The sequence below is a fragment of the Tursiops truncatus genome, chromosome 19 (genome assembly GCF_011762595.2).
Source record: "Tursiops truncatus isolate mTurTru1 chromosome 19, mTurTru1.mat.Y, whole genome shotgun sequence".
Classification (NCBI taxonomy): domain Eukaryota; kingdom Metazoa; phylum Chordata; class Mammalia; order Artiodactyla; family Delphinidae; genus Tursiops; species Tursiops truncatus.
The window spans coordinates 42,082,669-42,107,223 of NC_047052.1; the positions used below are offsets into that span (position 1 = coordinate 42,082,669).

Genomic DNA, 24,555 nt, shown 5'->3' on the forward strand with positions numbered 1-24,555 from the left:
CAGATTTCAAAAGTTCTGTTTTTCCTTTAATGTTGCAATGTATGTTTTTTTCCTATTCTTTTCCTATTGGTGAGGTTTTTTACTTTGGTGTATAGGACCACCCAACCATATATATATTGTTTAATTCTGGAAACTCCAAGGGCCAATATACTAGGGTATCTGTCTTTTTAAAGCAGGGAAATTTAAAATGTGAATGTTTTTAATGTGTATGTAATTTATATGTAATGTAGATATAAAATAAATAACAGGTAGGTAAGTCTTTTTTCCAGGGTTTCTTTTTTTTGGTCATACCGCGTGGTTTGTGGGATCTTAGTTGCCTGACCAGGGATTGAATCCAGGCCCTCAGCAGTCAGAGTGCGGAGTCCTAACCACTGGACCGCCAGGGAATTCCCAGGGGTTTCTTAAATAAGGCAGTTCTATTGTCAGGTTTGCTTTCTCTTCAATGCTTGATTCAGTCTTTCAGAACTTCTGGCTGCTTGCTCACTTCGTAATACAGGCGATCCGGAATGTCTGGTTTATATCTAATTCTTAGATAGTTTCTGGCTTTACTATAGTTGTTTTCTGGTTTTTTAATTTTGCTAGTATCTGTAAAGTCCTCTTTTACCTACCAGTCACCATTTCTGTTGCAGGCAACATCTAGACTAAGAGAAAGAGGCTGTGATGGCCGCCTGGCAGGAATTGAAGTTCAACAGCTCTTCTGTTCTCAAAGTGCAGCAATTCCTGAGCACCAGCTAAAAGAACTGAACATAAAGATTGACAGTGCTCTGCAAGTACGTTTTTCAGAACCGGCACATTAATATCTAAGGGATGAAAACAAGGGAGGGAGTTAAAGTCATGATGCTGAACCAATTGGAAAGAGTAATAAGATGGTAGTTCGCCTCATGTCTTTTAATAACTATAGAAATTTAAAATTTCTGTTTTCATTGAACCTGGTGAGTTTATAATCTGCTATGTAATCTTCATTCTCGAAAACAATTTCTTTGCAGGCATATAAAATAGCTCTGGAAAGCTTAGGTCACTGTGAATATGCAATGAAAGCCGGTTTCCACCTGAATCCAAAGGCAATTGAAGCGAGTTTGCAGGTACACTTTTCTTTCTGGTAGCTCCTGGGAGCTGTGGTGTGGCATTCATGCCATCCACATGAGGCAAATGTCTTGAGAGGTGAGCTGTGGGTCACTCTCTTCTCCTATCCAACCCTTTTCCAGGGCTGCTGCAGCGAGGCAGAAGCACAGCAGACAGGGCGGAGGCAGACCCCGCCGCAGCCCATGCAGTGTGAGCTTCCCACCGTCCCCGTGCAGATAGGATCGAACTTCCTGAAGGGTGTCTCCTTCAACGAGTCGGCCACCGACAATCTGAAACTTAAGACGGTAGCTTTCCTTGGGGTTCCAACAACCGGGTGTGAACTTGAAAACAGAGTTCTTAAGGAAACCTGAGGGCTTGTAAAGAATCAAGACTAAAAAGCAAAACTTAAGGGAAGACGGGAGGCATTGACCTTCCTCAGTAAACTGGTGTCTAAAAGCAGACTAGGGGACTTTGGTTGTTTTTTTTTTTCTCCATTTGGTAGGTCTTTATTGAGCATCCATTGGTGCCAGGCTAGGAGATTTGACAGCCCACTAGGTTGTGATAGGAACACAGAACGAGGGGGCCTCACCTGGAGGATTAAGAGATGTGACTCTTGAGAAGAGGACTTTAAGCAGAGAATGACCTGAATAATAAGTATGAGGGTGGGGCTAAGGCTGTAAGATGGCCAGGAAGTGAGAGCCCATCCCAAGAGCTGAAGATCTTCCTTAGAGCTGTAGCTGGGGCCCCCCTGGCCATCCAGGACAGTCACTAATGAGACTCGGATTTAATTGTCCTGAAGTAAGGCTTGGGCTCTGGTATTTTGTAAAAGTTGTCCAGGGGATTCTAATATGTAGTCAGACCTGAGGGCCACCGTCTAGAACAAGGGGAGACATGGTAGGAGCCAGGGCTGGAAAAGCAGCCCGGAGAGGCCAGAAAACCCTCAGTGTGAGGGCTGGGCTCCATCCCCAGGTGGCTGGCATCCCACCAAGACAGGTCGCGTAATGAGGTTTGCATTTCGGAAAGATCCCCCTGATTTCAGGATGGACTGTGGCTGGGAGGGGAGCAGCACTGAAGGGTTTTGGCCATGGCCCCATCAAGTGATAATGGGAGGCGAGTGGAAGCGTTCACGAGCAATCTAGAGGTTATAATAAGCAGGACTCAGTGATTAACTGGCTGTGAGAGGGAGGGGAAAGGAGATGAGGCCCAGGTTTCTGGCTTGGACAGCTGCTTTGGTGCTGTTTATTGAGGCTTGGGGATAGTCGTCATAAAATATATTTTTGGACGTGATTTTAAGGTTGCTTTTGAAATGTCCAAGTGGAGCTGTTCAGCAGGCAATTGGATGTATGGGTCTGGAGCCCCGAAGTGGGATCAGGGCCAGGGTCCTCAGAGGCAGATGGTCGCTGGAGCCAGAAGAGAGGCCGGGGGATCCAGGAAGTGTGTGGAGAGGGTCCAAGGAAACTTTGGCATTTAAGGCAGTGGCTGTGACCATTTTATAGTTATACAGCCATAACTGAACTTCTTCAGTAATGTGCTATGTCTGCCTCAGCATACTCTCCTTACAGTATCTTGATCTGAGTACATTGATGCTGTGAATCCCAACTTGTTGGGAGAGTGGATCACCAGTTTATTATGAGAGGACGTAACTCGGGAACAGCCAGACGGAAGAGATGCCTAGGGCAAGGCATGGGGAAGGGGCTTGGAGGTTCCCTGTTCTCTCCAGTCACCTCTGTCCCAGCACCTCCATGTGTTCACCAAATCAGAAGCTCCTAGGGTGACTTTTTTTTTTGTGGTACGCGGGCCCCTCACTGTTGAGGCCTCTCCCGTTGCGGAGCACAGGCTCCGGACGCGCAGGCTCAGCGGCCATGGCTCACGGGCCCAGCCGCTCCGCGGCACGTGGGATCTTCCCAGACCAGGGCACAAACCCGTGTCCCCTGCATCGGCAGACGGACCCTCAACCACTGGGCCACCAGGGAAGCCCCTAGGGTGACTTTTTTAATGAGACATTTGCCAAGTTAGTTTTATTCATAATTTTGTTTAAAATGTGTAAAATACAGGGTTTTGAAAGTACACTATAAAATGCTGTTTATGATTAATGTTTCAGTGGACTTTCATAAATTAAATAAGAGGAGAAATATTGTCATAATACTGAAGTAATTAGGACTATTTGCAGAGCATCATGTGTGCCAGGCATTGTGTCAAATGCTTCCCATGCATTGTCTAGTTAATGCTCACCCATGAAGTGGGTACTGCCCTTTTCCCCATTTGACAGATAGAGGAACTGAGGTCCAAGGCCACACAGCTAGAAAGTTGTAGACTGGAATTGGAGCTTATACAGTCTGTTTCCAGAGTCTGCATACCTGACCACTTGTTCATCCAAAATAAAGATGAGGTTTTCATTGGTATTTACTTTTGCTAGATGATTTTGTTTCCTTATTCAGAATTTCAAAATTCCTCAACCCGTTTGCGTTAGCACATTGCTAAATAATGCTGTATATTGTGCTAGGATAGAAATCACATATGTGTATTAACGCACATGTATTCATATCTAGCCAGTCACGCTACAGGGTTGAGAAAAATCTTTGAAGGTAATTAACGATAATTACTTAAGAAATTAAAATGACATGATATGGGAGTATGTAAAATGCTCTTTTCTTGAGGACTATTGTGTACCTGTAAATGCATTTCTACAAGTCTTAGAACCTGGTATGGCTTTATTTTGAGGTGCGAACTCTCTTTTTATCAATCTGTAGCATACAATGTTACAGCTGATCAAGGAGGCTGGCTGCTATAATGGAATCACACCCAGGGACGATTTTCCTGTGACTGAAGTCCTGAACCAGGTGTGCCCATCCACGTGGCGGGGTGCCTGCAAGACCGCCGTGCAGCTGCTGTTTGGCCAAGCTGGACTGGTGAGTGAGCACATGTGATGGATGGGGGAGAGAATAGAGAAGGACGTTTCAGGCATGTGAGGATGTGGTGTGGGCACATGTGCGAAACATTGGAGAATTTAAAAAGCACTTTGCTTGCTGCAGGTTTTAGACCAGATAGAAAAGGTAAAGGAAGAACAGCATTAAAAATTCTTTTTTTTTTCTTTAATAGATCGATAATATGTATTAGCAGGGTACCTAGTTGCAAAATGATGTCTCAGGCTTTCCTGAATTTAAGGAAACCATTACATTAGTAACGATTTGATAGGACCCTTCACCTGGCCTGATTACTCTGGAGCCACAGTGGATGTCTTTCTGTTGCTCAAACACGCGAAGCTTCTTCCTGTCTCAGGCCTTTGCCCCTGATGCTCCTTTTTCCTGAGAATACTCCTCTCAGATCTTCATGTGACTCACTCATTCTCATTTTCCTGATGTCAGCTCAAGTATCACCTCCTCCAATGGTATAAGTAGTGCCCCCATGCAGTCACTTTGTATCCCAGTTCTCTGTTTATGCAATAAAGTAACAACATCAACTCAGGTAAGTTTGGTCTTTTCACCTCTGGTGAAAAGAATAACTTTTGCCAAAGTTGGGTGGGGTCAGGAAATCAACATCTAGGTTTTTGTTAGGTACCTTTGACCCATATACCTTATGTTCTTATCCCACTTTCTAGAATTAAATGACTGCTTTTTGAAGAGTTATAGCATTTCAGAGATTAAAGGAAGCTAATTAGAGATTTAGAAAATTAAAGAACTGTTTCTTACTCTAATTCCTACTTTATTCATAAAAGAAGCTGTTGGGAGGATGCAGTCCTTTTGTTTGGTGTGAGTGCATGCTCAGGTGGCCCAGCTCAGGGTGGTACTGCCTTGTAGAGGGCCAGGTGGGGGCCTGTCCACAGTGGTGAGTTACGTTTCACTTAAGATCTGTTCTTTAGTATAGGAACCCCTAAGAAAAAGAGTAAACTGGAGACCCCCTGCTGAAGTATGGAGGCTCCCAAAGATCATTTTAGCTGAAACTAGGAGAACCATGGCGATAAGCTCTCCAGAAAGGAGTGTGTAAGATAAGGCAGGAGGACCCAAAGGCTTTTTTTGTTTGTTTGTTTTTAAGATTTTAGCTTAAAAAAAAAAAGATTTTAGCTTAGTTTTTAAAATATTTATTTATTTGGCTGTGCCAGGTCTTAGTTGCCACATGCAGGATCCTTAGTTGAGACGTTCAGACTCTTAGTTGCAGCATGCATGTGGGATCCTAGTTCCCTGACCAGAGATTGAACCCAGGCCCCCTGCATTGGGAGCACAGAGTCTTAACCACTGGGCCACCAGGGAAGTCCCCAAAAGGCTATTTGGAGAAAACATCGTTTAAAAAAAAGTCCCATGTTATTCAGAGAGCAAAAACTTCTTCCTAATTCCCTCCGCCTTGATCCCAGGGCACCGTTGTTTGTGACTGATAAAGAACCTTTAGATTATTGTTCTGGGGATGGGAGGAGAGAGGAAACACCTGCCTGTTGCAACAATGGCTATTACTTGGACAGGAAGTCTTTTCCAAAGGACATTGCAGACCAGCTGTGAGAACTCTCTTTACAGCCATGGAAATCAACTCCATTAGAGGCTGAATTTGGAATCCTAATAAGCAACTCTGAATGGCTTTGCCTTTTCTGAACTGTTACAGATTTGGTTTTAAAGTGTTTTATGACTATTTTCTTAAAATTCTTTTAGTTATTTGAAAATATATTCATCACTTTGTCAGATGCTTTAAATTACAAAGCATACTGTATCATCTGTGTAGTATTAAAGACTCCTCCAGGGAGTTCCCTGGTTGTCTAGTGGTTAGGACTCCATGCTTTCACTGCTGTGGCCTGGATTCAGTCCCTAGTCGGGGAACTGAGGCCCCGCAAGCTGCACGGCGTGACCAAAAAATATGAAAAATAAAAACTCTCCTCCAAATAAGAGGAAATCATTGAGAAAAGGGTTGGTTCTTCATTTTTCCTGAAGTAATTTTGTTTTTATTGATGGTTGAGGATAAAATGGTCTTTACAAAAAGCTTCATCGACTTCTGGCTTGGATTCAGTCATTACAGATAGGCTTTTCTAAAGCATTGGTTTTATTTTTAATGACATTTTTACTTCTTTCAAGTGCATAAAGTGAAAAAATACTTAGGAATGAAACAAAAGAAACAAAGTGATTCCTAATTAACATATTTACAATTTGGAAGAAGTACTGAAAATGATTGCAGAGTTCGCTACCGCCTGCACCTCGAATGTGTTTCTGTTTATTGAAGTATTACTGTTTTCAGTCATCTTTATTACTTGTTTTTGTCTCCGTGGGGCTCCTGACTGGCTTCTGAGTATCTGTCTTGCTGGGGAATAGTTCTTAGCAGAGACCAGAGTCACTCAGCATTGATAGGCTCATGCATTTGATTTGTTTATGATCCGTTTTCCTCTCTGAAAGCTGATTTTTGTTTTTGTTTCTCTGTTAGGTGGTGGTTGATACGGCGCAGATTGAAAATAAAGAAGCCTATGCCCCACAAATCAGTTTAGAAGGCTCCAGAATTGTGGTTCAAGTCCCATCCACATGGTAACGTGACTCTTACATTAACACAAGCCTAAGCTCTGATTGATGTTTGCACATCTTTGAAAAGATTGCATTGTTTTGGACAAACCCTACACTAGCTCACACAAAAGGTCTTACTACTTGGGCGGGTTTGTGGTCAGTGGAGGTATGTTAATGCCATGTTTCGTGATTATCGGTACATGATAAGGAAGCCAAGATGTCTGAAAAATAGTCTCATTGACCAGTAATGCATCTAAAATGTTATATACTCATGGGTCATAATGAGCAATATTATCTTTTTGCGTTACTGAGTCCACAGCTTTTGAACAGAGTATATCATTTTCTCTAAGTCACCCAGCATTTCTTTAAAGCTGAGAGCAGAACATAGAACTTCTTCTCTTCTTCCATTTCTGCTCCTTCCAGCAACAACCCTGCTGATCTGGAGCTCATGTCATTACACACCCAGTGTCACTGCAAATCTGTAGGCAGACTGAGCTGTTCTTATTTTTAATTATTTGATTATATTTGTAAACTTATAATAAAGTATTCTTCTTAATCTATTCAAACAAAAGCTCCTACAGAGGGCTTCCCTGGTGGCGCAGTGGTTGAGAGTCCGCCTGCCAATGCAGGGGACACGGATTCGTGTCCTGGTCCGGGAAGATCCCACATGCCGCGGAGTGGCTAGGCCCGTGAGCCATGGCCGCTGGGCCTGCGGGTCCGGAGCCTGTGCTCCGCAACGGGAGAGGCCACAACAGTGAGAGGCCTGCGTACCACAAAAAAAAAAAAAAAAAGCTCCTATAGATCAGTAAGAAATGGGCAAGGCACATGGACAGGTAAATCAGAAGAGGCATGGTCAACAAAGAGATGAAGAACATGTGTAACCTCACCTAACAAAGAAAGGAAAGCAGAGTAGAAAAACAATACAATGTCATTTTGCCCATCATGTTGTTGAATTGTTTTAGAATAACAGTACTAGATTTGGGCCAGGCTGTACAAAAACAGGCACAGATGTTGTTGAATAAATCACACAGCCTTTCTGGAGGGCAGTTTCATTTGTCAGACGCCTAAAATAAGGGCTCTGACCTCAGCAGTTCCACCTCTAGGGATTTAGCCATGTGATGCACACACAGATTCAGATGAAGGATCGGCATCACAGCTTTACTAGTAAACAAGAAAAATTAAGCCTATATTGCAAGACTTTTGCAATTAAAATTATGATCAGAATGAATATTTAACTGTATAGAAAATGTATAAAGCATTTAGGTAGGAAGAGATAGAGTTAGTAAGAAACAGTGGCACTATTGGTGCCCATGTGGACTAAAGTGGTAGCTGGGTAATACATTCGAATTGTATTTAACTCATTTCTTCTTGAAATGTGAGGCGGGGGGGTCCAGTGGAGATTCTGCCGAAAGTTTTAGAATTTGTTGATATATATCAAGTAAGGGTTGGCAGTTTACTTCATGTCCCAAAATCTCCCTTTTATGAGTTTCTTCCCCAAATTTCTAAATTTGATTATTAATATGGCATAATGTTAATTTATATACATATCTTCATTCCTGTCAAACAGTAGTTGTGTTTTTTTTTTTTTTGGCTGTGCCGTGTACCTTGTAAGATCTTAGTTCCCAGGCCAGGCCCTCAGTCGTGAGAGCGTGGAGTCCTAACCACTGACTGCCAGGGAATTCCCCAAGCAGTAGATTAAAAGCTCACTTTTTTGTAAGATTTTTGTGTTCCTGAATTCTTAATTTATTTTCTAATTCACGTTCTTATTGAAAAATATTAAACTTAACCAGGATTCTCATTTTAAAGAAAACATTTTCGGGCTTCCCTGGTGGCGCAGTGGTTGAGAATCTGCCTGCTAATGCAGGGGACATGGGTTCGAGCCCTGGTCTGGGAAGATCCCACATGCCGCAGAGCAGCTGGGCCCGTGAGCCACAACTGCTGAGCCTGCGTGTCTGGAGCCTGTGCTCCACAACAAGAGAGGCCGTGATAGTGGGAGGCCCGCGCACCGCAATGAAGAGTGGCCTCCGCTTGCCACAACTAGAGAAAGCCCTCACACAGAAACGAAGACCCAACACAGCAAAAATAAATTAATTAATTAATAAACTCCTACCCCCAACATCTTCTTAAAAAAAAAAAAAGAAAACATTTTCAACTCTTGGATAATTGGGTGAATATAAACAGTTAGTACTAAAATGGTTAACCCTGCAGTTTACTTCCACAGCTCTCCCTGTATGATTGATTTCCTTTGTAATTCATTGCACCTCCTTGAAAGACCTCATAGACTGCAGTTACTTGGAGAGGCTCCCTCTGCTGGCTACTTTTGGTAAAAATGCAAAGTTTTATGTTTTTGTTTCAAGTTACAGAATATGTGCTTGTTGAGAAGAACACAAAAAGAAGTGATTGGGCTTCCCTGGTGGCGCAGTGGTTGAGGGTCCGCCTGCCGATGCAGGGGACGCGGGTTCGTGCCCCGGTCCGGGAGAATCCCACGTGCTGCGGAGCGGCTGGGCCCGTGAGCCATGGCCGCTGGGCCTGCGCATCTGGAGCCTGTGCTCCGCAGCGGGAGAGGCCACAGCAGTGAGAGGCCCATGAACCAAAAAAAAAAAAAAAAAGAAGTGATTGCTTTATTCCACCTTTGGAAAAAATGAAATTATTAGCAAAACTAGTCAAGAATTTATTATATGCTTTGATTTTAATAAAACGAAGTGTCTAACTGCCAGATACATTTTTTTTCCCCAAAGAAAGTAAAACCTTACTTAGATTTTTTTAACTTGTCATATTTAAGCTATTCACCCATTCTTTCTTTCAACAAATATTTACTGAGTACCTAATATGTGACAGACACTGTTCTAGGCTCTGGGAATTTAATCATGAGCAAGACAGACAGGGTCCCTGCCCCTAATAGAGCTGGCTTTGTTATGGCATAGGGTTGGGGAGGGGACAGCTAATAAGCATAGGAGTTAACTTCAAGCACTGGCAAGCGTATGAGGGGAATAAGAGTAGAGTGACATCATCTGATAGAGAATAACAGGTAGAGATGGCAGGAGGAGGCTATTTTGGATGAGGAGGTCAGTCATGAAGGGTCTCTTTAAGGATGTGACATTTGAGAGGAGCCTGCCATGCAGAGAGCAGATGGGGAAAGCATCCCAGGCAGAAGGAACAGCAAATGCAAAGGCCTGAGGAATGAGCTGGCATGGCTGGAATTATGCTAGGTGGTGTTGAAGATGGGGATTCATAGAAGCCAGGACTTGCAGGGTCCCTGAGGGACTTGGATTTTATCTAAGAACAGGTAGAAGGTTATAAGCCAGTCTGGGTGATTTGTTAAAAGAATGGATTTAGTCTCTTCAGGGGGTTTTATTGATCAACTCTCAAGACCGATGAAATAAGAATGCCAATTTGTTGATTTTTAGAAAGAGAAATTATTGTTATCACCAGGAACTCCTTTCTGCATGACCAAAAGATGTTCATCTAGTGGGCAAACATGCGACCAGCCAGATCACAAGTAGAAGTTGGCTGGGGAACATAGAACAAGTGTGTCCTGGTAATCAGCGATTCCAGGCTGAGAGAATCAGGTGCATGAACCTCGGCCAGGTCCACTGGCCAAGATTCTCTCCCAGGAGCCCAGAGTCTGACTGGGCACTGGCAGAGCTTGCCTTATTGCTCACTTTTTCCAGTGTTTCTGAGGCTGGGCGGCTTACATCCTCACAGATATATTTCTTCTCAAGCCAAAGACATGTTGGGGTGTGCTGCTGCCTCCTTAGAATGGCTTTGCAAGTGTTGATTTCACCATTTAACTCCCAGAGAGCCTAGGAACAGACAGATAGCATCTTCCTGGTTCTACCTCTCAGAAAAGGCTTTTTGGTGGAGGTGCCCTGGGTGGGCAGTGGGGACCTGAATGGTGGGAGGCAGCTCTCAGCGGGGAATAGTCGAGGCAAAGGTCCTGAGATGTGGGCAAACCCAACTTATTCAGGGCATGTGAGAAGGCCTCATAGCTGAGACAAGGTGAGGAGAGGTGACAGCAAAGAGAGGTGTGGCCAGAGAGGCAGGAGGGCCAGGTCACAAAGAGCTGTGGTGAGGGGTTTGGATTTTATTTCAGTCGTGATAGGATGCCACTGGAGGGTTTTGCACAGGGGAGTGGTGTGTTCTGATTTGTGCTACAGGAGGCTCTGTTGCTATGTGGAGGGTGGGCCTTGGAGGGACAGGACTGGAGAAAAGGAGACCACGTGGGAGGCTGGTCCTAAGACGCAGGTGCTGGTATCTTGGAGTAGAGCAGTAACGAGAGAGGTGGTGGAAGTGCCTAGATTCGGATTGTGTTATGGAAGAGCCGGCAGGATTTGCTGATAGACTGGATGTAGGAAGGGGGGAAAACTAGCAATGACTCTTAGGTAGACAGCTGTGCTGCGTACTTACTGAGGAGGTCATAGGATTCAGAGTGGTTTTGGCGGGAGGAGAGGGATCAAGAGTTGTACTGACCAGGCTCCCTTTGAGCTGCCTGGTAGGTGTGCAGGGAGAGCTGTCAAAGGTGCATTTAGATATGTGAGGGTGGCAATCAGGAGAAAGGCCTAGACTGGCAAAGACAACTTGAGAGTCTTTATTGTTGGGATGGTCTATAAAACCACAGGACCACGTGCAGTCCTCTTACAAGAAGGGACGAAGCCTGGAACGTGCCACGATGCAGAGGGAGGGGAAGGAGGAGGAGGACGAGACCAAGAAGGAACTGCCAGCCAGGTAGGAGGAAAATGGAGCAAGGTTGGGGTCCCCAGGGCTGCAGAAGACAGTGATCCAGGAGGAAGGAGACATTGCATGATGTTGCTGAGAGACTGAGTAAAGTGGAGACAGGTAACTGACCCTTGACTGTGGCAAGATCTGAGTTGTCTGATAAAAGCTATTTTAGTGGAGTTATAGGGATGAACACCTGGTCAGAGTGTGATGAAAGGAGAATAGGAGGTAAGGAAGAGGAGGAGACTGTGATTTTGTTAAAATGGGGAGCAGAGAAGTGGGGCAGTATCTGGAGTGGATGTGGGGCTAAGAGCAGGTGGTTGGCAATGCTGGTTTGTTTGCCAAAGGGAATATCACAGGGGAGAAACGGGGTGATTACTCGAGTGAGGTCCTTGGGAAAAAAGCAAGGCTGTATGGCGCATGTGGTGCTCAGGTGGAGGGTCAGCCCGTGGCAAGAGCAGGTCTTGTGCTCTGACAGCAGGGCAGGCAGGGTGTGTGGGCACAGACACTGGTGAACTGGTGGGATTAGTGGTGAGGGTGGTTGAAATAGATCTCATCTGCTTATGTGTTTTCTCAATTAAGTGAGAGTTGAGATAGCAAAGAATGGGAGATGGTAGGGATAGCAGAGCTTTGAGGAGGGGGAAGGTAAAACAGTCATCTTGGAAAGGGAAAAAATTAATTTACGGGAAAACCATGTTTATTGTTTATCTGAAGTTTGCCAGGCTGGCAGACAGATTTTTTCCCTCCACTGACCCTTGGTTTCTTAGGTACAGGTGTGAAGTGCTGTAGCAGGAGGGAGGGGTGGGACGTTATATAAAAAGTTTGTAAAGGAGTACATACTGTGCCAGAGCACAGAATCTCAGCAGGGTAGAGAGGAAAATAGGGGCCGAAGCCAACGTTGGACAGTGAGAGGGCATTAGGGCCCTTGGAAGGCAAACCCTCCACCGAACTCTTCTCTTCCTACTAAACAGACTCTAGACAGTTAGAAATCTATGGAGACCCCAAGCCCTATTGCTTCCTCCTCCTTTTGTGGAGCAACAAGTACAAGTGTTAGCCCTGTCATCCTCTCAATGTTCTTACAATTACCAAATTTTTATTTGGTACCAAAAGGTGTGGCCTTTTGTATAAGGCCTGCTTGAAACCCCTTTGCGGACAAGTGCAGCCCAGACTCACGCAGCCCGGTTCATGCGTAGGTGCCTGAAAGAAGACCCCGCTACCATGTCCCTGCTGCAGAGAAGCCTCGATCCCGAGAAGACCCTGGGTCTGGTGGATGTGCTCTACACGGCTGTGCTGGACCTCACCCGCTGGAGGGCAGGAAGGTTGGTGTCCCCACCCAGCACTTGAATTGGTTCACATTCAGGTCCACACCTAGGGACAGTGTGACCACTTACAGGGTCATGTGAGAGTACGTCACTGATAGTATGTTAGTAAATAAGGCAAGAAAGGGAACTATTCGGCAACTTTTTTTTGGAATAATTTCAAACTTACAGAAAAGTTGCAAGAATAGTACAAAGAATTGCCCTTTACCCAGATTCCCCAGTGTTAACATTTTTGCCTTCATTTGTTTTATGATTTCAGAGTTAAGTACCTCAAGAGGACTTTAACCCAACTCACATTCTCCTTATAAACTAAGAGCAGAAAAATATTTAGAAAATTTACTTATATCTTGCATGACATTTATTCATATCTGAAAGTAGCTGACAGTTGCAAGATTATCTCTTTGTGAATTAACTTTAGAACCAGTAGAGACCTTAAACATCTAGCCGTGGGCCCTCCCCATGTCTTCATTCATGAGTCCAGAATGAACAGTGAGGTGACTAATGCAGGGTGCCCAGCTCCTACCCATGCCCTTTCTATCTCTAGGGCTTTCTTTCAGTACTGGAAAAAAGTAGTTGGAAGACTTCGGAAGTAACAACCATCTGTTCTTGGCACTGTCTGTGAATTACTTCCAAGGACAACAGTGCTGCATGGTGTCCCTGGGTCCCGCCCACTAACCCCTCTCTGCTGTGTGCATTTGTCCGTTGACCCTCTGCTGGATCTGCCGAGCTCCCAGTCCCCATCATCCAGGCACAGAGCCGGCCTCTGCCAGTTGCGTATCCCACTCTAGCCATGTTTTGCTCTTCTGTGTTGTGGTCAGAGAGTTTCACTGAAAATCCTCAGGCCAGAAATCTAATGTAGTTTTCACAGCCCTGCGTTAGACATGGTAGATTTTTTATAATAAATATAGATAGTAAGTGCTTAAATTATGTACTTTTAAAACTCTTGGGTGTTTATCTATAAAATAAATGAACCTGATAGCAAACAAAGAGGTCTTTTTATTCTTAAAGTCTTTCTTAAATACCAAAGAGATCCATTTCATTGTCCAATTTGTATATTTGTCCTTTTTTTAAATGCATTTCTCTTTAAATAGGGAACAAGCTTTACCCTGCATACAAATCCAGCTTCAAAGGGAGATCTGTGATTTTGGAAATCAGGCTGACTTGCCTTCTGGGAATGGAAACAAATCTTCAGGTGGCCTACAGAAGACCTTCTCCAAACTGACATCCCGGTTCACCAAGAAAGCTTCGTGTACCAGCTCTAGCAGCAGCACAAATTATTCCATTCCAAATACCCCTTCCAAAAATATCTTCATAGCTGGGTGTTCAGAAGAGAAGGCCAAAATGCCCAGTAATACTGATTCAAGATTACAAAGCATTTTGAACATTGGTAATTTCCCTAGGACTGCAGACCCTTCACAGTCAGCTCAGAATTCCAGTAATCAGATGGCCAATGGTTTTCTCATGGAGAGGCATGACAGCTTCGTGCAAGGGGATGATGGCAAGGACGAGAAGGGTATGAACTTACCAACCGATCAGGAAATGCAGGAGGTGATAGATTTTCTTTCGGGCTTTAACATGGGCCAGTCACATCAGGGCTCCCCACTGGTGACAAGGCGTAATTCTGCTGCCATAGCCATGGTGACTGAGCAGAAGGCAGGAGCTATGCAGCCACAGCAGCCGTCACTGCCAGTGCCCCCTCCGCCGCGGCCTCCCCAGACTAGGGCACACACACCTCTGACACCCCAGCCGGGCCTGGCACCTCAGCAGCAGTCCCCAAAGCAACAACAACCCCAGGTCCAGTACTACCAACACCTGCTCCAACCCGTTGGACCGCAGCAGCCCCTGCCCCAGCATCGGGCTCCTGGGAAATGGGTACACGGCTCATCCCAGCAGCCAACACAACCCATTGGAGCCGGTCTGTCTCCCCTTGGCCAGTGGCCTGGCATATCTGATCTCAGTTCTGACTTGTACAGCTTGGGTCTGGTGAGCAGTTATATGGATAATGTGATGTCGGAGGTTTTGGGACAGAAGCCACAGGGACCTAGAAATAACACCTGGCCAAACCGTGACCAAAGCGATGGAGTCTTTGGGATGTTGGGAGAGATTCTGCCTTTTGATCCTGCAGGTATGTGAGCCCCCACCTCTCCACCTTGGGGTTTTAACTTAAATATTATCACCAAAGACTTCATAGGGCCCATCTACCACATCCTTACTTATATGAGGCAGTGACTTAATCCCCCTTTAAAGACCCTTTCTCACTGTCTGATGGCAAGTATTGGACAGTTCCAGCAAAGGTAGGAAGCAGTGGTTAGAATGAGTCTGATAAGGTAAGTGGAACTAATTTTCTCACTTTATAGAGGGCAGAATTGAGGCTGAGAGAAGTTGAATGGCTCAAAGTCCCATAGTTCAAGAGGGCTCCCATTCATGGGAGCTAAAATGGCTGGCCCTTCGTGGGCTGCTTTTTTCCTGATTACATAACCTGTTCTGTGATTCGTTTTTGCCTAAACTCTAGAACCAGTGAGAGGTAGTAAGGCACCCTCCTGCCTTCATAGAATATAGCTTTTCCTGGCCTAGACAGTGTGAAGATTCACCAGAGTTATCTTAGGAAATTAGAAAAAGAATTTAGAAACAAAACAAAGATAAACTAGGAGGAGGAATTAGTTAAGGATAAAAGTTGTTGTACACCTGAAACTAACATAATATTGTAAATCAACTATACTTCAATTTAAAAAAAAGGGTAAAAGCCAAAGCTAATTAAATTTAAAAGAAAAATATAATAGACATTGTAAATAAATCTAAAAGAAGGGTCTTTAGAAGACCAATAAAATAGAGAAACCAATTTATTATAATGCTGATTAAGAGAGAGCAAAGAGAAACAAGATTAGGATAGAGAAAGGAGACATAACTACAGGTATAGGAGAGATTAAAAGAACTTTAAGACATTATCACATATGACGTGATGACAACATACATAAAAACTGAATGGAAAATGGATTTTTTCCTAATAAAACATACATTACCAAAATTGCACCAAGAAGTGGAAAACCTGCCCGGTTCTATTCCAGGAGAAGAGATTGGAAAGGGAGTTATGAAGCCAACATGATTTTACCATAAAAACTTTTTATGAGTGTGGATAGATGCAAGAAAATCTAGCAGTGTATCAAAGGAGTTATATCTGGTTTACTTCAGCAGTGTAAGATAGGTCAGTATAAGGAACTCTGCTCCTGTACAGTAATCTGTCATTTCAACCAATATGAGAAAAACTCATACAGCAATAGATGCCGTAAAAACATTTGGTAAAAGACAATTCTTAAGTAGCAATTCTTAAGTAAACAATTCTTAAGTAATTCTTAAGTAAACAATTCTTAACCAGCAATTCTTAAGTAAACCCCTCGAAGTAAAACATAAATAAAAGAAAATGTCTTGAATATGAAAGACTTATCTGCCAAAAACCAGTAGCAAGTAGTACTTTGTATAGTGAAACAAAAGCATTCCAGTTAAAATCAAGACCCGGACAGGGTGGCAACTGCTACCACCAATAGCATGTAACTTTGTCTTGAACTTTCTGGCAAATGTAGCAAGACAAAAACAAAGGAGATAAGTGGTATAAGCTTTAGAAAAGAGTAGATTAAAGAGCACATCTCTTTGCTGGAAATAGAATTTAAAAAAACAAGCCTCCTTAATAAAAAATTTCCAGAATTAGTAAGTGAATCTGGTAAGGTGGGTAGATGCAAGGTAAATATATAGAAATCGATTACTTTTTTCCTCTAATTTAGCAAATGGTACATGGAAGTGGAAAATATATTTCATTCACAAGGGCTGTGAAATACTGTAAGTAAATATAGCACATATTTATATAAATAACCACCAGAAGAGGAGATTCCCTACTAAATGAACCCAGCATTAACTATTAAAGGAAAGAAATGTTTTCGTATGTCTTCTCAGAATTCCTCATACTGCTGCTCATGCTCTCTTGTTCTTGCTCTCCTTGGGTGAGTGGGTGTGGGGAACCCCTGGGGATGTGGGGAAGGGCAAACAGTTCCACCCTGCTATGGAAGAGCAAGCCCACCTGCCTGCCACCAGCTGGGTGGGCGTGGCACGTTTTCTCAATTGCTGATAAACAGTGTGTACATTTTTTGACAGTCCGGTAATTAAATCCAGAGTATAAATGGTGTTTGGCAGAATTTTATCATCTTTGATCTCTATTGAGGCCTGAACAGCCTTTATGTCTTTAGCCTAGGAATCCTACTAGCTTTTCCTTCTGGATGTGCCTTTCTGATCTTCAAGTTCTTAATGTAGCTTCCACTCCAAGGGCATAAGGTCTACGTAGCCCTTTTTTCAAATTAAGAAAGGGCATTCTGGATGGATGAATTACAGAAGGCACCCTCTCAGGCAGGGGCAGCTAGAACAGAGTGCCCCCTCTGGACAGGCACACACAGCCCCTGCTCTACCCGGTGTGGGCATCTTTGTGCAGTGCACACATGGCAGCTCCCTGAGAGAAAAAGCTAAGAGTGGGATTGAGCCCTAGTGTCTTTCCCAACTTGAAGCTAAAAAGTATACACTGCTGAGTCCTATTCAGTTTGTGACCTATAGATGTTTTCCTACCATATCTTTTTGTTTGACTTTCTCTGAATTTCTCCTATGCTGTTTTTCCTCCTACTTGTACTGCCCTGCACATCCTTACTCAGTTCTGTCCAGTACGTTTCCATCTACCTCTTAATGCATTTTAAAATTTTATCTTATTCGTTACCACTCTTATTATCTTCAAACTGAATTAGCAGGTCTGCCTTCAATAGCCAGGAAAATACTGGATCAGAGTTGAGCCCAAGGGGGAAGGGCAGATATTCTCCATCTGACCCTGATGCTTTTATAACCTTCAGCTTATTTCTTGGCTGAAGTCATCATCTGATTTTCTTAGTTGTTAAGTATGTAGCACCACACACTGGAAAGTTTTTTTGTTTTGTTTTGTTTTGGGTTTTTTTTTGGATGTGGACCATTTTTAAAGTCTTTATTGAATTTGTTACAGTATTGCTTCTGTTTTATGTTTTGGTTTTTTTGGCCCCAAGGCATGTGGGATTTTAACTCCCTGACCAGGGATTGAACCCGCACCCCCTGCCTTGGAAGGCGAAGTCTTAACCACTGGACTGCCAGGGAAGTCCCTGGGAAGTTTTAACATAACTAGCATTTGTCTTTAAAATTTAGTCATGGCTAAAGCAAGCCTTTTTGTTCTCTCTTTGTTTTGTCTTTGTGCACATTCAGCCTGCCCCAGTCCTAGGCATGCCCCTTCCTGACAGTCCCTATGCACACACCATACCCCATCTTCAGACCCATGTACTGAAATCCCCATCTCACCACAGCAGACTGCAGGGCAAATCCTGCAGCCCTCTCTGGGCCACAAGCCTGGTAGCCCGTCACCACTTTTCACTGTGTGTGTCACCAAGACATCCTCAGAAGGTAGGGAAGAAAACAAAGAGGCCAGTTTGGCCCCAAATCTTGTTTATCCCTTTGTCTTAACACAGTGGGTTCAGACCCCGAGTTTGCACGCTATGTGGCAGGAGTGAGCCAAGCAATGCAGCAGAAGCGGCAAGTCCAACACGGTCGCCGCCCCGGCAACCCCCGGGGCCATTGGCCACCCATGGATGATGCCCATCGGACCTGGCCTTTCCCAGAGTTCTTTGCAGAAGGGTGAGTGCTGGATGTGGGAGGGAAGCTGAGTTTGGGACCTGGGTGTTCCCCATGGGGCCTTTGTGCACCCTTATCAGGCAGTTCATTTCTAGGCCCCCACGTGAGAGAGTGGCACATGGTCAAATTCTCAGGGGGTCAGAGTTTTGTGACTGACTGTAGGATGCCAAGTGGCATGTTGTGTCCCTGTGAAGACACCATTGGTATAAATTGGTGATTTTTGAGACAGGCTCTTCTGCTCTAGACAAGGATCTTATTTGGTGGTGTTTGTGAAGTAATTGCACGTTTAACACGGTCTTTAGCTGAAATGAGCATGGCTATGAAACCTGTATCATTTATGGAATGTGATCCTTGTAGCCTACAAAAACCAAAGGTTTTCAGTTCAGTGTATTGAGAGAACTGTGGATTTTCATCATAAAGACATCTGAGGACTGATTTTTTTTTACATCTCTTTCTGCTACCTGGTTAATAACTGCACAGCTAAAGACCATCTCAGCTTTTTGTTTGGTCTAAAATGAATTTCATCTATAAACCACAGGCTTCTGAGGAGTTTTTAGAAGAAGGAGAGAGACAAGAGACCACTCTTGGGTTGTGAGATGAGTACAGGGAAAAGACTGTTGTTTTAGGGCCGGGGCGGGGGTGAGGGCTGGCCTCGGGCTGTCCAGCCAGTGTCCAGGCTGGCTTCAGGAGGCCCAGAACCAGCTTCTCTCTTTGGCTTTCAGGGATGGCCTGCACAGCGGCTGGTCGGGTGCTCAGGGAGATTCGGCCAGCTCGAGTGACGAGACGTCCTCCGCCAATGGGGACAGCTTGTTCTCCATGTTTTCAGGGCCTGACCTCGTTGCTGCTGTCAAGCAGAGAAGGTATGAAGAAATTTTAAACCAAAGAACAGAGGGGTCTGTAAATGTGAACCACAGCTATTCCTCTTACAAAGTTCAGTAGCCCCATCACTCCCAGTCACCCGTGCATGAAAGAGGCAGAGGGCCTCTTCCAGTACTGTCTTGCCGAAGCTTGTGTGGTGACTTAAAGTTGGGTTGAGTTTTTGCTGGTAGAACAGCCTCATGCAAGTGGTAGCCCACAATACCAGTATGACAGGCAGGGAGTATTGTGGAGAACCAGGTCTGCTGATGCTGGTCTGTGCCTTACCAGAGGCAGCCCTTTCCGTGGGAGGAGCAGGACCAGGACAACCAAGTTCTAACTGGGCTCTCCAACAGGCTTTGCACCTCCGAACATGGGCCTGGCCCTCTCTGACCCTCTATTTCTTTGTCAAAGGTGGAACTGGGTAAAATGACCCCTGAATGGTATTTCAAAGTTGAAAAAAATAGTTACATAGTATATTCAGATCTGAAGTTTTCACAAGTAGTCACAAAAATTAAAATGGGCCCTGAAATAAGAGAAGAATTTGTTTAGAAAGAAATGCAGAGACTGTTGTGGGTGTGAGGAAGCAGAGGCCCAGAGGTGGCGTTCTAAAGGACATGGGCAGGAATAGAGAGCATGCACGGTCGCCAGGGCATCAGAAGTCATGCTGTGGAGGGGACAGGGAGGCCACGTAGCATGGCCCTCGTGTCACAGGGTCAGGCTTCATTGGATAAGCAATGGGGAGCAGGTAGATAAAGATGGAAGGGTACCTGAGTCACACAGAGTAGGATGCACAGAGCAGTTACGGTGGTGATGACAGTGATTGCTGATACAAGCTAGGGTGCATTCTTTGTGCCAGGCCCTGGGTTAAGCATTCATGTACATTTTCTCACTTAATTCTCACAAACACTGTATTTGTTTGCTAGGGCAACCATATCAAAGAAACACAGACTGGGGACTTAACGACAAGAATTTATTTTCTCGTAGTTCTGGAGGCTAGAAGTCTTGAGATCAAGGTGTCAGCAGGGTTGATTTCTTCTGAGGCCTCTCTCCTTTGCTTGCAGGTGGCCGTCTTTTCCCTGTATCCTCACATGGTCTTCTCTCTGTATGTCTGTGTCCTAATCTTCTCTTATTATAAGGACACTAGTCATATTGGGTTGGAGCTCACCCTAATGACTTCATTTTAACTTAATTAGTTGTTTAAACAGCTTATCTCTAAATACAGTCACATGCTGAGGTACTGGAAGTTAGGGCTTTAGCATTTGAATTTGGGCGGGGGAGGGACACCTTCATTTATTCAGTAGCACCCATCATGTACCAGGCACTGGTGATACAGCAGCAAACAAATCAAAGTCCCCTTCCTCATGAAACTGATATTCGATTGAAGGAAGGCCGATAAAAAAATCCCAAATATGTCAGTTTGGAGTAGGTGCTATGAAGAAAAATAAAGTAGGGTATGAGGGCAGGGACTGAGGGGAAAGGTGGATTTTCTGTGTTCTGAATGGCAGTCAGGGAGGCCTCTGATGAGCAGAAAGCTGAACAAAATGTTAGAGCAACTGGTGAGAAATTGTCAGTGGGGTATGTGAGAGAGAGAAGAATCAAGGGTGAGACGCAAGTTTTTGGCCTGAGCATGTGTGTGAAAGAGGGTGCCGTGGACTGAGGCACGGAGGACTGTAGGAAGAGCAGGACTGAGCCTTGGAGAGATCTGAAGGCTTCTGTTTTAGGCACAGGAAAGAGAGGCTGACTGGACGTCTAGAAAGGCACTTGTAGCACCACCTCTGCAGAGGCTGCTGTCTGCACGCAGCAGCGCTGATAGGCTGGTTTACTTGGCTCTCTGCCTGCTATGCCTGCCTCTTTCATTCAACATAATAACAGAAATTTTTTCATGTTAGTAGTAAAACTAACAGCCTTTTGTTTTGTTTTTGTCACCTATCCCCAGTGTATGGTAAACAATCAGTCTGTATGTGTTGAATAAATTAACAAAAGGCTGGAGCTGGTGGACTCAGCAGCTGAAACAGCCAGTGCCAGTCTTCATGCCCGCCACCTCTGCCCCAGCCCAGCCCTGTGACGGCCTGCTGAGTGCGCCACTCCACGGTGACCCACCTTAGTCCCCCGCATGCGGTGGCCCCAAGGCCTCCCCACCTAGAACCAGTGCCTGAAGACACCTGAGCCAAGTGGCTAGGGTGTCCTCTAGAGAGAAGCTGGACGGGAAGCCAGGTGACCACTGCACTGAGCTCTTGGTTCTTTCAGGAAGCACAGCAGTGGAGAGCAGGAGACCAGCACGCTGCCCTCACCGCCTCTTCTTACCACAGTGGAGGACGTGAACCAGGTATTGTGGGCCCTGCTCTCTCCACAGAGGGCTGGCTTTATGGGTACAGACCATGAGTAAGGTTCCAAAGCTTAACTTTTAAGAGGGCCTCAAAGAAATGAGGGGTTCTTTGTAGTGAACAACTTTCTTCCTGTGATTTTTGTCTAAATGATTAGCCATCTCAGCTGACTCAGAGCCACATGTAGAGGAAGTTCTGGGGCTGTGCTGTCTAACATGACAGCCATTAGCCACATGTAGCTACTTAAATTGAAATTACTTAAATATAAAGAAAGATCGAGTTCTTCAGTTGCACTGGCCATGTGCGGTGAGCAGCTACTGTACTAGATGGCGCAGACATAGAACATTTCTGTCTGAAATGTTGCGAGTTCTGTTAGACGTGCTGCTCCAGAACTGTGGGGAGGGCTGGGGCTCTCACCCTGTTTTCTCAGTGGGTATAAGGACCAGAGATCTGGGGAGGTGGGAAAAGATGATCAGTTGCCAGAAATGCCACTAAGAACCCTCTTCTGTCTCTCAGGATAACAAAACCAAAACGTGGCCACCCAAAGCCCCCTGGCAACACCCTTCCCCGCTGCCCAGCACCCTGCCTGGCCCAAGTGCACCACTCTATGCAGTTGCCAGCCCTGGCAGCCAGTGGAATGACACCATGCAGATGCTGCAGTCCCCAGTGTGGGCCGCCACCAGCGACTGCAGCGCCGCCTCCTTCACCTACGTGCAGACCCCGCCGCAGCCCGCACCCCCACCGGCACACAAGGCAGCGCCCAAGGGCTTCAAGGCCTTCCCCGGGAAGGCTGAGCGCAGGCCAGCCTACTTGCCCCAGTACTGACCCAGGACCAGCCTGCCTGCCTGCTCAGAGCTGTTGGGGCCAGTGTCCCCACCCCAGGGCTAACTAGCTGGCACCAGCCCCCCAGAGGACCAGTGCACCCCTGTCCCAGGCAGGGATCCTTGGGGATGGGGGTGGTTGGCAACTCCAAGCCTTTAAGGCCTGGCTTCTCAAAACTTTGGAGGCATCAGACGCCTGGAGGGCCAGCTGAAGATGGAGTTTTCTGACCCTCCTCAGGGAGATGCTGGGGGATCTTCGAGTTTAATAAGCACCTCTGGTGATTCTGATGCAGGTGGGCCACAGGCCACACTTTGAGAAACACAGCTCTCTTAAGTTTGTAGTCCCACTGTGTGTGTTGGGAAGGCCTCAGGCCTGAAGGCTGAGAGCAAAACTGACCATTCTTCTGAAACCCTCCCCTTCCCCCTCCTTAACACACTGAGTGATGACTGACCACACACCAATCACTGTATTTTATAGCTATTTTTCATATAGGTTTTTAGTTAAAACATCTCCTGCCTAAAATGCATTGAATATTTTAAGATAACAAATAGAGTGGCTGGAGGTTTGTTCAACACTATCTTTATTTAAGCTTATACGAACTGGGCAAAGTATAGAATATTTGTGATCAGAAGCAATCACCTGGGTTTTCTGTAGGTGGACAGCCCCTTGCCACCCCACAGCAGCACCCAGGGGGTGCAGCCTCTGCCAGATTTACAAAAGCAGGATCATAAATCATGTCGGAGACATAGCCCTTATGGTGCGTGGAGATGAGCCAGCTGGTTGCTGTCCGCGTGCAGGGTGAAGCTACACCTTCAGCCCTCAGGTCCTTCCACACGTGGCCAGAGGCTTTGACACAGTCTCAAACGTGGAGGTGTGGTCAGGGGCTGCAGAGAGACACTTGAAATTGCAGTAACATTGTGAGCTGGCTCAAGACAAACCAGTTAGGATGTGGATAGGAATTAATTTAAAAGTTTTTTCTTTAAAAAAAAAAACAAACCTCATTTTCAGTTAACGTGCTATTAAATAGATACCATCCTGTGGATTTAGGGATATTTTTCCAGCCAGAATGGATCCAGAAGAATTGAATGGTGCTTAAATTGAGAAATAATAAATATATCTATATAGACTAGGCATACCCCACTGTATATTAATTGAGGTTACAGAAGTTCTTTATATAAAACTTATTTAAAATTTTCATATTTCATCTTTGAAAAAGTCTAATTGAGAAAAATCCATAATATTTTCTGGTATGAAAGTTTGACAGTATTAATATTTTTTTTATATTTTCTTAAATCATTAAACCATTTTAATATATGTTAACTACTAATAAATGGTTTATTCTTTCTAACTCCATATAAGCTTTTCCAGCAAAGATTGTAATAACACAGTTACGTTCTCATTTTTCTATGGATATAAGTAAATTTATATTTAAAAATACCAAAAAGAATATATATATATATGTCGTATACACACTAATTATAGAGGACCCTTAGGGTGTCTGAGCCCAGCCATCTGAATTTTTCGTACTGTGTTGCCAGGCTGTTTCCAGGCCTCGGGTGTTGTCTTTTGTGCTGTGTGCGGATGCCATTGCTGCCTGTACTCATGATCCTTTCACCGTGGGTTCTGAACAGTCACCTCACCATGTTTACAGAGAACTATTTTGTACATAGACTTTTCAGGCACGTGCTTTGCGCCAACCCTGCGTGGCTCTTGTCTGTGTTAGCTGTCACCGTGTGTGCACTAATCACTGTTGAAGTTGTCCGTGGCTGTTTTACTTGTTAGATAGTTTTCTATTTCCTTCAGTAATGTGTCTACAGTACCCTGTGTTTCAAGTTCTGTTATACTGAAGTACTCTTGTTTTAATAGTGCCTCCCCAAAGACCTCATCCTGGACAGAGGTCAGTCCTTGATGCTCCAGCGCAGGTGACATCAACATTGCTAATTGTCACTTTCCAGTCTGTTTTTCTCAAGTAAGGAAGACATTTTGTGATTGCATCTCCATGGGCTATGAGACTGTGTGAAGCTGTTTGTGTGGTCTCCTTGTAGGTGCTGTGTTCTCAGCACCGCCTTGCTCTGAATACTGGTAATTCCAGGTGCTGCGCTCGGCAGAGGGGTCTCGCCAAAGCGCATGTGTGTGCGTGTGTGTGTGTGTGTGTGTCCTTTGTGTGGCCAGGCGTGGCTGCGTTGCTCGTGTGACTAGTTACAGCGCTTCCAAACTGGAACTCTACATTTTGTATCTTACTTTTAAAGCTCCTATAAGTAAAATAACTATTGGCTTTATTAAAATATACATTTAATAATT

At 44.8% G+C, this 24,555-nt stretch overlaps 1 protein-coding gene across 6 annotated transcripts in view; it reads left to right on the forward strand.

The window, feature by feature from the left end:
* GARRE1 (granule associated Rac and RHOG effector 1) overlaps nt 1-24,555 on the forward strand; it is an 82,206-nt gene extending 57,651 nt beyond the window's left edge. For 4 of the 6 annotated variants that reach the window (XM_019940969.3, XM_073795768.1, XM_073795769.1 and 1 more), the window contains 11 exons: nt 630-770; nt 987-1,082; nt 1,206-1,367; nt 3,813-3,971; nt 6,460-6,557; nt 12,443-12,568; nt 13,660-14,693; nt 18,088-18,253; nt 18,973-19,110; nt 21,356-21,434; nt 21,949-24,555. In XM_019940969.3, coding sequence (XP_019796528.2) covers nt 630-770; nt 987-1,082; nt 1,206-1,367; nt 3,813-3,971; nt 6,460-6,557; nt 12,443-12,568; nt 13,660-14,693; nt 18,088-18,253; nt 18,973-19,110; nt 21,356-21,434; nt 21,949-22,257 — 2,508 coding nt within the window. In that variant the 3' untranslated portion in view covers nt 22,258-24,555. The other 2 variants (XM_073795770.1, XM_019940971.3) reach the window with 2 other exon arrangements.